At 41.1% G+C, this 14,099-nt stretch overlaps 2 protein-coding genes across 9 annotated transcripts in view; one reads left to right on the top strand and one right to left on the bottom strand.

The window, feature by feature from the left end:
* Positions 1-5,157, top strand: part of ASAP2 (ArfGAP with SH3 domain, ankyrin repeat and PH domain 2) — an 84,845-nt gene extending 79,688 nt beyond the window's left edge. For all 3 annotated transcript variants that reach the window (XM_084202917.1, XM_084202916.1, XM_084202915.1), the window contains 2 exons: positions 805-927; positions 2,522-5,157. In XM_084202917.1, coding sequence (XP_084059043.1) covers positions 805-927; positions 2,522-2,596 — 198 coding nt within the window. In that variant the 3' untranslated portion in view covers positions 2,597-5,157. The remainder of the gene's footprint in view (positions 1-804; positions 928-2,521) is intronic.
* Positions 5,158-5,467: 310 nt separating this feature from the next.
* Positions 5,468-14,079, bottom strand: ITGB1BP1 (integrin subunit beta 1 binding protein 1). Of its 6 annotated transcripts, none has more exons than XM_084202288.1 (7): positions 14,017-14,079; positions 12,570-12,670; positions 11,589-11,667; positions 10,708-10,844; positions 9,430-9,546; positions 6,482-6,631; positions 5,468-5,805 (listed from the first exon to the last, which is right to left on the bottom strand). In XM_084202288.1, the coding sequence occupies exons 2-7, from the start codon at positions 12,639-12,641 to the stop codon at positions 5,734-5,736; spliced, it is 627 nt and encodes a 208-aa protein (XP_084058414.1). In that variant the 5' UTR covers positions 12,642-12,670; positions 14,017-14,079; the 3' UTR covers positions 5,468-5,733. The 6 variants fall into 6 exon arrangements, with proteins under 6 accessions (XP_084058414.1, XP_084058409.1, XP_084058410.1 ...); XM_084202283.1 differs by having other exon boundaries at positions 9,430-9,522; XM_084202284.1 differs by having other exon boundaries at positions 9,430-9,522; positions 12,570-12,667; positions 14,017-14,055.
* Positions 14,080-14,099: the final 20 nt, after the last annotated feature.

Here is a 14,099-nt window from a genome sequence, read left to right as displayed (position 1 = left end):
GGGTGGACTCATGGTGGAAAGCTTTACACTCTGCCTCCAGCTCTTGAGCCTCTTCACTTGTTGGGTTGTTTTGCATGGGAACACTGTGTAGACAGCATTATTGTTGGTCTGCAACAGAGAATGAAGAGGCTGAAAAGAAATGCAGCAGCAGACTGGTTTGCACTGGAAAAGGTGTGAAATGAGGAAAACCAGAGTGAAACAATTTTGATATCACTTTGCACAGAACGTAGCTAGGACTGAGTCCCACTGCCAAACTGGAATATTGCAACTCCTTACTAAACTTTACCTTTGAAAGAGCTGCCCAAAAGACTCCTATGGCTGCCAGGCCTCAGAGCACTGCTGGGAGGCAGAGGATGTTTTGGTGGGTTCTTACACTACTGAAATGGGTTTAGCAAATTAAGAAGGAGCATATTGCCAGGTGGCTCAGGCCTCCCTCTGATAATGCTGCTGCTGTTACATTTGCACAGAATTTGATCATCCCATCTTCTGAACAAAATCATGCTCACTGCAGTGATGTAGAGCTCTGAAGACAGAGGGGGACCCCTCTGTAGGTTTGGGTGAGCCAAAATGGAGAATTTCTAAAGGAAACATGGCCTATGTTATTGGCACAGTGGTTCCAAAAAGCTTTGGGTGGTGCCAGATTCAGCCTGAAGCATGAGCACCCAGCATAAAAGATATAGCTGAACTCTAACCTATGAAAAACAGCAGTTGGAAGCAGTTCTGAAACCTTCTTTAAAAACCTCCAAGTCTACTCTGTCTCTTCTGTGCTGTATTATTTACCTTCAGGGTTTTTTTTCATTTCAGTCAAAAACTAAACCCAAGAGAGTAAAAGCAATTTACAACTGTGTAGCAGATAACCCAGATGAGCTGACTTTTGCAGAGGGAGATATTATTGTTGTTGATGGTGAAGAAGATCAGGAGTGGTGGGTGAGTATTTTGCATTTTCTGTCAACACACTTTGAAAGAAAGAAATTAAATCTTAGAGGCTGATACTTAGTTTGGAAGATCCCCTGCTAGTTTTCCAAATAACAAAGATAGTTTCATCTCATGGAAACTGGAGATGAAATTTCAAATGTCAAACTTGAGACAAGCTTTTAGCTTGCTTTTAGCTTTTCTCACTCAGGGAAGGAAAAAAAAAAAAAGAAAGAAATTTGATTAGTGGGCTCACAGTACACTGGGGACATGGTTTCTGTGATCCAGAAGATTTTTGGGGGAGTGCCAGCAATTTAAGAATCTGCTGTACAGGTGCTATGTAGTGGGTGTCTGTCTTGGTTTGGGACAAACTTGGAAGGGAACTTCCAAAGGGATGTTCCCTAAGGGGCAGAATTCAGTGGCCCTTCACCCCACCTGTTTGGGAGATACACCTCCTTCAAGGAAAGTGGAAAAATGGTTTATTTAACAAGCAAAGTACTCACAGACATGAAAAAATTAATAATATTAATGAAGAGATGGCAGATTCAGAGAGCCCTTTTTGTGGGCCGTAGCTCGGCTCGCTCAGTCTCTTGTCAGTCCCTCCCGCGCTGGAAATGCCGCGTCCCAGGCCCGGTGGGCCACAGGGGTGAGCTCCCGGTGTTTTTCTGGGTTTTTGATCCAAAGCAGGGCTGAACAGTTCCAAGAAAAAGAAACGCCACAGTCCAGGGAACTTGTCTGCCTCAGCTAGCTAAAAACCAACTAAAAGCAAGGGAAGGCTCTGTCCCGCTCACTATCTGTGCTGCAGACAGCACGCACCAAGAGAGCGGAAGCTCTTATCTATGTGTTTTGAATACAGTCTCCGTAGACATTCCACCAATTGTCCTTCTGCCTCCTTTAGCTCTCAGATCTAGTTTTAAAGGTGTAAAACTTATTTCTGGTCTAAACAGATGAATGGGGATAAAAATACAATACAGCACCCTAAAGTCATCCCAGGACAGCATCAGAGGAGAGCTTTATTTTGTCCTCAGTCTTCAGATGACTAGGACTGAGTCTCTTTGAGCTGGGAAACCATCTCAAGTTTTTACATCCCAGAGTCTTACTGACTAAAGCAAAATCTTGGAAAATTATTGTGCATGAAAACACTTGCCTTAATCTGTTAGCTAGTGAAGAACAGAGCTTCAGATTGCATCTAAATTGACAATAATGTTGTATAAGCAGAAATAGGTGAATGTAAAACCTGAAACTGTTGAAGCTTGATTCATGCTTTTGCCTCACAGTGATGGTTAAAGAAGCAACTCAACAGTGGCCAAATGTGGGCTGCCAGGCATTACAGATTGCACTGAAATTATGTAGCAGTGGTACTGCAGTCAGATGTTGTATATTCAAAGAACTGGATAAAACTTTTGCATTTGACAAAAACCCAACATACAGCCGAAAAATATGTACCCTGTAGGACTGAATTTTCCTATTGGCAGAAGAAAATTAGCATACTGCAGAAAAGATTTGGTGGGAGGCTTGTACTACAGGCAGGAAGGTCACTGGTATTCATTTTGGTGATACCAAAATGTCATTTCGAGATTTAACTTGAAAAATATCTGGACTCTTTCAGATTGGTCATATTGATGGAGATCCCAGTCGGAAAGGAGCTTTCCCTGTATCATTTGTGCACTTTATTGTTGACTAGATTGCTACTGATAAGTGGAGACATTTCTCATTTCCAGCAGTCACAGAAATAAGTTTTGTTCTATTTCATTTCACCGACCTATCCGCAGCCACCTTGCCAGAGCACTAGCACTGCCCAAGTCCTAGGTACTGTAGCTTACTTTTTTATTGCCATTGTTCTGGTTTGGGGACTTTTAAACTTTTTTCTATGTGAAAACTTCTCATAAGCAGTTTACACTTTTAAATAAAAACAACTCTTCCTGTATTTTTCAAGGTGAACTGAAAAGCTTTAACAATCAAAATCCACGTGTCTGAATATCACAACATTATGAATGTTCTTATCGATCAATTCACTGTAATTTTAAATCTCCCTTTTGTAACATGACAGTACAACAGTTCAGTGTTGCTTCCCCAGTTAAAGAAATTGTGTGTGCATCTACCAGGGCAGTGAGCTTATTCAGTTCTTGACACCATTTGAAGTGTTGGAACCAAAACATGCAAGCTGCTCTGTAGTTCTGAAATGGACTCATTCAGTAGTTTGCCATACTGGCTGTCATCAGGGATGCCAACAGTTGCAGAAGAAATTGTTTTAATTATGTGTATTTGGCCAGGTGAAAGTGAAAAAGTACTTCAGTTTACCACAGGAGAAACTTCTTTCTTTCAGAATGGATGTAGATATTTGCTTCAAGTTATCTGAAATCTGTGTTAGTCGTCGAACTTTATAGTTCTAATTTTGTGAGCTTGAGACTGTTTTGTTTTTCTATGCTGCATGTGTGTAGAACCTGTTTTTTGAATGTTCTTTATGTATGTTACATCCATTTTGGTCATCTAATGTGACTACTGCTGGTTAACTAAACTATGGCAATATTAATGAGTTACTACATTAACTCAAGGATTTAAAAACTGCACTTCCTGAAATGTACTTAACTATGATGATGGATTGCAGAACATTTCTTACGCTTGTCTCATTATAGCATTAAGACTTTGTTTTTAAATTCTGGAATTTTCTTTAAATCATCCAGCAATGTGTTCGCAGAGAGAACATATTTGGTGGAACATGTAGGTAATTATCCTTGATCAATAAGATACCTGACACCTCACGATTTCACTACATTATGTTCTGGTTTATGAAATTTGTGTGCCACTACCTTGCAAACAATGATAGTTTGCCAACTCACTCTGTATTTATATAGAATACCCACATATATGGTAGCTACACTGTTGTTAAACTTGTTTTGCTGATTCGTGAACAAAAGCTAGGCCATGGAGAGTTTGCAGTTGGTTGATGGAATTTAAAACACCAATACAGATCTGACATCATTTTGATGTTTGTGTATTGTGAAATTGTACCAGGTTTTGCTTATGCTACAGGAAACAACTGAGGCATAGGATACAGAAAATCAATGTCTAGGTCACATTGGCTTTGATCACGTTATGTGAACATTGTATCTCTAGATTTATCAAGAGAGCTTTGAATTTCTGGCAAGTGGTGCTTAAATTGGCCATTTCATATTGGAAGGAATGGAAAACAGGCCGCCACCACATCTGTGCTTATTTGGAGGAAAACCACGTTGCAAAAATGCTGGAAGAGCAACACTGATCTCACCCTGTATCACCCTTCCTGAATGGTACCGTTGGTTGATGCCTCTCAGGCGTGTGGGCACAGCCACATAGATGTGTAACTTTCACTTCCTAGATGCTGTTGCTGCAGTATAAATGGGGAACAAACTGGAATGTTTCAAGATATTTTTATTGCAAGTTGAAGCAAATTAGTCTGTATTTTCAAAGTCCCAGTAAAATGATAGAGTAATAGTTTAGCACTACAGTTTTATTCACTTACTGATACGTTCAGTTTGCAACACTATTTTGTATGTTTCTATCCCTGATAGAGTCTAGAGAGTAAATGGGCATATTATTTTGCACAGATCTCCTAATGTACAGTATTTTTAACACAGAATCTTATAGTGTATGTAACAATTCGTAACAATAAAAAATGATACAAATTTCCCTTGAGTTCTGCTAGAAGAGGAATAGAGTAAAATGTCACAACTTTGTTCACCGGTCACTTAAAGACCAGGAAACTTGTAGACTACAATTTAAATAGCACTAACAGTGCAGACAGGTAAAATCCCAAGGACCAATAAAGAGCAGCTACGCAAAATTTATCCCTTGATTTTCTGAGTTTCTCAAAAGGTTTTCTCCTCTGGCAGAGAAAAATGAAATTCTAGAGCCTGTAGATATCTATTTATAATATAAAATTAAGAATTTTAAGTCCAAAATTTTGGCATATTTCATACAACTTTTCAAATCTGATTCAAAAAATCTGTTCATAGACAGACTATTAGGTTGCTGTGTTAACTGTTTAAAAAGGAGCAAGTGACACTTAAAATGCAGCTTAGAATGCTATGAGATGTATAATATTCAATTCAGTTGTTTTTATTTTGTTTAGTTGCAGAGCAACTGTATATATTGTATAACCTAAAATCAACTCTTATTTTCAATGTCCTGGATGCAGTGATTTATAATTAGAGCATGATTAATAAATTTTACTCTTGTTAACCAGTCAAATGTCTGGAAAAATAAAACTACTTTTAAAATCACCTTTTCTGCTTCTCTTCTGTTCCCTTGTATTGCTTATGCAATATTGTTCTTTTTAATGTATAAAAATGACAAATACAAGCAAGTATCACTTGAGGAAAAATGTACTACTTATGAACTTTAGTTGAACAGAAAAACTGTAGCTGGCACACCTGAGATTAAATTAAGAGGGGTAAAGCACCAAATAATTCCATTTTACCACTGTTCTTTTGTTTTCTAGTACCTGGGTTAAGCAGAATCAAAGTCTATATTAACAAATTATTTCTCAGACAACAAGGCAGAAGCAAGTGTCAGTTTTATTTTACATTTCTGCAGTATTGACGTTAACATACAAAACATGATTTAGGAAAAAGAAATTGTGTTAAATATAAAATTCTGTAATGTCCTGGACACCGAAGATGGAATCTTCAAGTCATGTTTGGGGAATGCCAGAGTACCATGTGCAAGGTTGTGAGGCTGTTTGCACAGTAAGTCTCTCCTGGGATGGTGTGTGGCTCCAAGCTGTCCGTGGTGTCACAAGGAGCCCGATGCCTCCCACACCAATGCTGCTGCCGAAGGAAATCAGGACTTCTCCGACATTAAAACTGAATCAAAGGCTGTAGACAACACTTTGCAAATGGCTTGTGCTTGTTCCTAAAAAACCCAAACATGCATGTTAACACCTTCTGAAGAACTTCTAAACTTCTCAAAACTTATTTAAGGCATTTTGCTTAGTGAGACCCGGGTATCACCTGTCTGGCCTGCAATGACACGTAGGAGCTGTATTACGTGAGCTCTTTTGAACCACATCAGCATTGCAGAGCACCAGCATTCAGAACCTCATTTTTTGTGTTCCTCCAGCACTGCCAGCCAAGGGTCAGTGTCATCAGAGCATCCTGACAATGAATTCTCCTATTCATAAGAAGGTATCACCTCCCTTGTTCACAAATATGGTTGAATGCTCTATTACCAGAATTGTTACTCCATCCCTTCCTGCTCCACACCGTAAGAGATTTTTGTTTTGTTTGTAAGTACAAGTGGAGGTTGTCCATAGGTGCTGCCATAGCACCCTTTAGACTAGACAGAGCTTTCTCAGGTGAGTACAGTCACTGGCAATTTTAGGGAATGTAGGTGTCTTCCTCAAAACTGATCCAATGCAGGCACCAGGGCTGTTTTCCCCTCCTCAGCCAGCACACATTCATACCTTTTTTTTAAATTAAGCAATCCTTCTGGCAAAAAGCCTTCACAAGAGCCTTCAGTTTTAGAATCTCCCTTTACTGGAATCAGAATTCCAATAACTAATTTAAATACTGAAAGCATAAACTCTTACCAAACTATTGCACTGATATACCCAAAGGCTGCATTCCTCAGAGGCTGCATCTGTTGTCTTCAAAGCCAGTAAACTTTTTCCTGCTCCCAGACCATCATCATAGCACACCATCCTTACAATCAAATAGAGAGCATGTCTATGTAACACATCCTGAAAGCACATGGCACATAAAAGTTAGTCTGGAGCAGTGCAACAGATATTTCAGTTTTCCACATTTTTATTCTTACTTACAAAAGAATACTTTGGATTTATTTAAAGGAGAAAAGTTTTCCTTGGTAATTTTTTTTCTTTTAATTTAGAGTTCAGTCAAGATTTTAAAAAGTGGTGGTTAAGCACAAGTTTAGCTTTAATTTTTGCTTCTACTCCAGAAGTGCATTCCTATGTGGACTATGAAGATAAGCTGAGAGAGTTGTTCAGAGGGAGAAGAGAAAGCTCTTGGGGAGACTTTGGGACACCTTCCAGTACCTGAAGGGGGTCAGCAAGAGAGCAGGAAAGGGACATTTTACAGGGGCATGTAGTGACAAAAAGGGGATTTGAATGGCTTTAAACTGAAAGAGTAGGCTTATAGTAGGTTACTGAATTGAAGGTAAGAAATTCTTTACTGTTGGAGTGGTGAGGGACTGGAACACGTTGCTCAGAAGCTGTGGATGCCCAATCCCTGGAAATGTTCAAGGTCAGGTTAGAGGGGGCTTTGAGCAACCTGGTTTAGCAGTAGGTGTCCCTGCCCATTGTGGGGGGGTGGAACTAGAGCATCTTTCAGACCCCTTCCAACTCAGGTCCTCCCATAATTCTATGGTGACATTCCTGGCCATAATCTGAAAGTGCACATTCACTTTCTACCAACACTCACTCAGCCTCTGTGACAGGTGTGACACTCTGTCCTTCTGGCACAGTGGTAACTTAAAAGAACTTACTTTCCCAGTCTTCTTCCCCTGTCTCAGTCTTGGTAAGGATACACACAAGAAACTGTTCCCAGAAAAGAGTATAGACAAGGTCAGTTGCTTTGGGGGGCAGTAGCCATGTGGCTGTAGCCAGGCTGCTGGTGACCTAAACCACAGGATGTGTCCTGACTCTTCTACAGATCTCATCTGGGAGAAATCTACTCTCCATCAGAGTTGCAGGATTTCCCACACTTCTGATTTTGGCCATTCCAGAGGGTAGAAGACACCCAGTACAAGGTCTCTGGAGATGTACCCTACACAAAGCCTTTCTTCTCCAGCAATCCTGCCCTCTGATCATACTCATCTGGTCTATTCCAGTCATACCATCTCCAGCGTCTTAGGAATTCTAGACAGCTGTGTTTCTGTGTTCACGGCATCAAAGAGCTGTCTCTGTCAGCTGAAGGGCCTAAAGAAATGCCCACTTTGATACAGAAGCTGTAAAAAGGGGCAGTGAGCTTGCTGCCTACCTTGGAACCCTGGAGGGAGAGACCTCCACCACAGCCCTAAGGTCACCTTGCTGAAAAACATCTCCATCCTGAAGCTCGCTCAGCTCATTGCTCACATTGCTCTCACCATCAGTAATATCAACCATGCTCAGGGCAGCTGGAGCCTGCCTGGAGCTTACTGCATCCACCCTCCCATCTCTGTAAGAAAGATGCCAAGACTGTTCACCAAATTACTAGCAACCCTTGAGAGTTACTTGCTTGGAACTTGCTATAATGTGGATTATCACTCAAAGAGGGATGACAAAATTCTTTTGAGTACAGTCTTTTGTAAATTAATTTCTTCCCATCCTTCCAGTATCCTGGAACTCTGTGAAAAGAATTTGGTGAACTAACACACTGAAGGACAAATTAAAATACCTACAGTGACACAGGTGCAAAAAGTCAGAATTTGGGGAACAATGCAATGCAACAAATTGTTGGTGCAAGCTAGCTTAACCACAAAAGGCTTTATCTGCTTGCGCAAGCTGGCAACTTCAAGACAGAAAAGCAATGGATGAAAGTCTTAAATTAGCTATTTGATCTTTATCAAAGCACAAAGGAATTTAAATAATAGTGTAACCTATGTTTTTAATGAGAATTAAGAATTTAGGAGAGCAAAAACAGTATTCAAAATAATTCAAAGTCTGAATAACAAGTACTACCCTTCCCCGCAGGCATTAGAGACAAGTGTTTTATTTTCTGAAGGGACCAAAGGAAACTTTCTGGCTCTCTTCAGAGCATTCAACTATTAAGCAATGCTATTCTCTGTGCTCATACTTGAGGCTTTCATGAACAGGCATTGCTGGGTTGTTGATGGGTCAAGGCTTCATAAGGCCAAGTATTTATAATATCTGGGGCTCTGAGGGCAACCAGAAGGAAACCACATGGCTGCAACACAAAGCTACACAATGGCAACTGGAAGGCCCTGGGGAAGAGACCGGATTTTTATTTTTAGCAAAGAAGCTACTTGAAGTGCACTAAACGAAAATAAACTACATGTAGGAAAGGATGCAAACAAAAAGTAGGCTTGATCAATAAAGTGGAATCATGAGGTTTTAATGCTGAAGTGAACTCTAACTCTTGGATTAGGAATGCAAGGATGGAACTTAAAAGAGCTGGGCAACTCAGGTATTCTTAGAAAAACCCCATCCTTTGTTTTTCCCTCTTCACAGAAACACCAAGAGGAAGTGCCTTGCCAGCTTGGGCTGAGGAACCTATGGTCTTGGCCACCATAGTCACACTACTTTCCCCCATGAAATAATGATGCCCAAAGAGTGTTACAAAAGACTTGCTTGCCTTTTGTCTGGTGCTCTATCTCAAAAGGAACAGCTTTTTGTCATAAATCCAGGAAAACACAGCCTGCGGAGCTATGACATGAAGCAGTGCTGCTGGGAGAGCTTGTTTGTTTCACTTTTGTTTAAAGCCAGAAATGACATTTTGGTCACACAGATCATCTACCAGAGAAATAAATGAAAGCACTTATCAACTTTCATCAGAAAGACAAGTTGGGTGAAGCACTTACATACTGATCAGATGTGGAAACTTTAATGCCATATTTGGAAACTCCCATAATAAACTCCTCTTCACCTGGAACAAAAGGTAACTTTCCATCTTGCTTTGGAGGGAAACAAACAAAAGCCTTTAGTGCAGACAGAAGAACATGAACAATGAAGATACATAACAGAAAACATATTTATGTGTACTTGGATCCACTGGGTCAGCACCACCACAAACCCTGCTCAGATCCTGCTCTGTGGGGTCTGCCCAGTGCTCACCCTGACTCTCTTAAGGTTATGTGAAATACGTTCAGAGGAGGCTGGACATTTGGAGGCATTTCATTACTGAGAGGGTGACCAGACACTTGAACAGGCTTCCTAGAAAAGTGGTTGGTGCCCCAAACCTGACAAGTGTTTAAGAAGCACTTAGACAATGCCCTTTACAACATGTTTAACAGTTTGTCAGCCCTGAAGTGGTCAGGCAGTTTGGACTGGTGGTCACTGTGGCTCCCTTCCAGCAGAAACACTCTATTCCATTCTGCTCTATTCTACTCTAAATATCGCAAGGTTCCAGAAAGGCATTTGTAATCTCAGGGGAGAGTTTGGGCCTGTGGGCAAATCAGGTTGGCTGAGAAATCATGCATGGCCTATCATGCTGCACTGACCCAAGGTGATCCATGTTCCACTGGCAGCACTTTCACTGGCTGCAAAAATAGTTTTAGCAAATATTCAGAAATGGCAAGTTGCTGCACAATAAAACAACATTCTGTGCTTTTAAAAATATATCATCAGCCACCTAATGAGAACAACCAGTTATGGCTTTCAGTACAAAAGTAAGTACAAGCAACCAGAGTTTGGCAAGGATGACCCAAATATTATTCAGGTTTTTCGGTCATAGGTTCATGAGTGATGAAACTTGCAGAAACTTGACATCTTCCTCTGTGGGAAAACTTTTAGAATACTAAAGAATCTGGGGAGATATTCCTTCCTGGATACTAATCCTGATCATGCTGGAGGCAATGTAACAACTTTCAGCTGGGACTTGTTCAATAAGGACTGATGAAAAGGGCCTTGGCTCTGAGCCTGCTTCTGCAGAATGGATCTGTGGGTGCATCTTCTCCAGTCACCTGAAATTATAGAACTGTGATGGCTTTTGAGAGTCTTAGGTTAATAGTTAAGTATGCCACTTTCTTCAATTAAGTCTAAAATTTACAGATGTCAAACCACAGGATAAATAAAAAAACCCCACACCTAAGTTTAAGATGTTTTGACTTTGTTGGTATTGCCTTTTGTAACCCACTTACCTGTGCAACATCTATGTAATTTATCAAGTCCAGTGGCCCTTCAAGACTTTTGCTCTCATTGTATTTCAATTTTTCAATGGCACCAACATATTTAACTCTGAATTCTGCACATGTATCAGAATTACTATTGCTTTGTCCTGCAACAAAGTAAAACAAAGCCATTCTGAAGACTTTCAGAACTGTAATGCTATTCTAAATGCTGTTGAAAGGGCTAACATAAATTCCCTAATTTTGCAGACTTTCATCAAACACTTATCGCAATATATTAACTCCTCTTTAATGAACTGTACTGGATTGATTTAGAACAGACCCTTGGTGAAGGCAACAGTTTTGTATGCATACATGATATTGGTATAAACAGCACTGTTTATGCCAATTCGAATTCAGAGTTAACAACCTTGAATCAGAAAACATAAAAAACATAAAACATAAAAAACCATAAAAAACATTAAAAAGCTGGTTCTACTTTTTGAGGTCTATTTGTTTCAAATTAACTGTTTGGTCCAACAGTGATACACTGGCCACTGAAAACAAGCAAAATCAAATCTTATTTCCATTATTTTGGTGCAAATGTAAACTTAAAAAAGCAGAAAACAGCCATCCAAAAAGCTGTACAAGACTTGTGCTGGTAACAGACTGGTAGCACAGCTAAGTTTTTCTTCCTCAGACACTTTACTTCAAAATCAGTGACTCAATCCTAGATGAATTATTAATAATAGAAGCCTAGGGCTGTGCCTGCAACAAGTCACCAGGCTACCTAACAGATTCACTCAGTATTACTGAAAATACCTATCTTAAGCTTTTCCATTTTCTGCTGTTTTATACAAAGACAGAAAGTTAATCCTGCTCCATCCATACCTGCTCAAGCTCTGATTACATACCTGAACTTTTTGTGGAGTCTGTATCTAGGCTGGCTACAGTACTAGATCTGGAAAGTCCCCCAAGACTGGAATCTACAGACTAAGAAAAAAATCATCATCAGAAAGTTACTGAGAATGTGTTAACAATTAACTTGTAGATGTCCTGCCTCGAGTCTTTTTTTTTTTTTTTAAACCCTAGAGTTTATGTTCTAGTTACTTCAGCAGCACTGGAAAATGGGGAGGAAAAACAGTACCACCTGTTTCTGTCCTGAAGTTATCTTTCTGCCTCAGTGCAGATTGGACTGATAAAAGTTCAGGAACCCTTGAGAAGTCCACAGATATTTTGAAAGGAAGAGGAAATGACAGAAGAGAAAATGAACCTTAAGGTTATGTCCAGAGAAAAAGGAAAAATAAACCTTAGGGTTATGTCCAAACTTTTCTGGTACTGCAATTTTACATTAAGAAATTGACAACTGCATGCTTGTCACCAATACCTAAAACAGCACAGCAGTGAAGGGGAAAAGAAAGAGCACCTTGGAAAATCCAGAATATTCAAATGATCATCTAAAACCGACCAGACAAAACGAACACATTAATCAAAATTAAGAATACTTTTAGAGATACTGAGAAACCAAAAAGTACTGAAGAATAAACTCATTCTTGATACCTAGCAGCAGGCACTGTCCTTAAATACAAAATTTAAGAACAAATGTACTAGTTTTTCCTTCAAACCTTTGTATGTGCTGCGAGAAAATCTTGTGTTTGTGCAATTTGGTGTGGAAGTGAATGAGTATTCATCTCAGAATACATGGGCTTTATGACTGATAGGTATTTTTAACTCTCATAACACAATCTGAGGAATGGAAGTAGAAAGTTCTCTTTGTGGAACATGGCACTTTATGGAAATCACATCCTACCATCAGTGCAAGTGAACCACTGAACTGTTAACTAGGAACAAACCCAAGTGCTTCACAAAGAAAATAAACACCACATCCAGCTTACCTTGCTTTTAGTGCTGATTTCACTGCTTTGTGAACTGCTGCTGCTGTGTCGCTTTTTTCCTTTTCTAAACATCTTTTCATAATTGGATCAAAGAAGATCTTCTAAGTAGAAAAAATAAAAATTAAAGCCTGTTATATCATCAAGGGAAGGAGGTCGAGGCAAATACCAGTGACTGTGTTCAAAGTCGACCAAAACTGGAAATTTGCTCAGGACTCTGTGAATGGAAATAGGAATTTTACTCTGGTGCTCTTCATGCATGACTGGGGAAAGTTTCTCAAGCTCTCTGCTAAAACTTCCCTATCCTTCTGAATTGCCAAAAAAGGCTACTACCTGGTTTACAGAGTGTTGCAAAGGTCAGTTTTCTAATGCATAGATATAGAAACAAGGCAAAATTTAAAATTTATTCCCACCTAAATATTAGGTGATTTTTACTTGTGAGTACAATCTAAGTGCTCTATAAAGTGCATACAACACACTCCCTGTTCCAATGACAGTGTTTCCAGGAAAACAAAACAAAAAAGCAAAAACTATCCCCCCCCCACCGGCTGACTAAACATTCCTCCACAACCAAACAAAAAAACCACAAAAAACCCTGAATCCCAACCCCAACCGACTTCTGAAGAACTACTGACTGGAATACTCATAGGAGCAGCCATTACCACTTAACATATTCCTGAAAATTAAGCAAAATGTATGGTACACTTACTGCATTAGAACTGAGTTCCTGGGAGTTCTGAGAGGATTTCAGAACCCTATTTCCTGTGCCTGTCCTACCAACACCTTGCTTCACTTCACTTCAACTTTGGCAGGCCAGCGTCAAGCAACAGGATGCTGGCTCCCTATTTCTCAGCTTCAGAGACGAATTGTTTGCATTACAAAATTTCAGAAACTTTGAGCAAGTGGAAAAAATAGGACAATAGATGATGACAACCTACAGAAGACGGCTCACGCTGCAGAAAATAATGAAAGAAGCACAAGGCGGAGCTTAGATGTGCGGAGCCGTGATGGTCCCAGTCCCTAGACCGCCGCTGTGCCGCCACTGAGCAAACACTGGGTCCCTGGCGGCCTAAGAGCCACTCAGGGCAACCAGCGGTGGCAGGGCAGGGGTGTGTCCAGCACAGCCCGAGCCCCGGCCGCCCCTGCTTCCAGCACGGATGTGCCAGCGGCTCCGCACAGCCCTGCGGCCGCTCCGGGAGCGCCTCTGCCGGCTGCGCAGCGGCCTCCGAGGGGCCTCAGCACCGCGGCTCCCGGGCGGTCCGGGTGCGTTCCACGGGCCCTCAGGAGCTCCCGGGCTCTCCGCGGAGCATCTCTGCCCCAGCGGGTGCAGGGGCGGCCCGGGAAGCCGGGCAGGGCAGCCCCGCATCCCGCCTTCACTTCTCTCTCCGTTCCTCCCTCCGCCCCCGGCCGATAACCCGACAAGTGACAGAGCGATGTGGCCGCTGCTCACCGGGCACGCCGGGCCCTGCTGGCTCCCGCTGCCGATCCCGCTGCCGATGCCGTTCCGGGTCGCGCGGGGCGGGGCGTGGCGCA

Source organism: Fringilla coelebs (assembly GCF_963513975.1).
Source record: "Fringilla coelebs genome assembly, chromosome: 3".
NCBI classification, from domain to species: domain Eukaryota; kingdom Metazoa; phylum Chordata; class Aves; order Passeriformes; family Fringillidae; genus Fringilla; species Fringilla coelebs.
The sequence above is the reverse complement of the archived record's forward strand: the minus strand, read 5'-3'. Positions and strand labels throughout refer to the sequence as shown.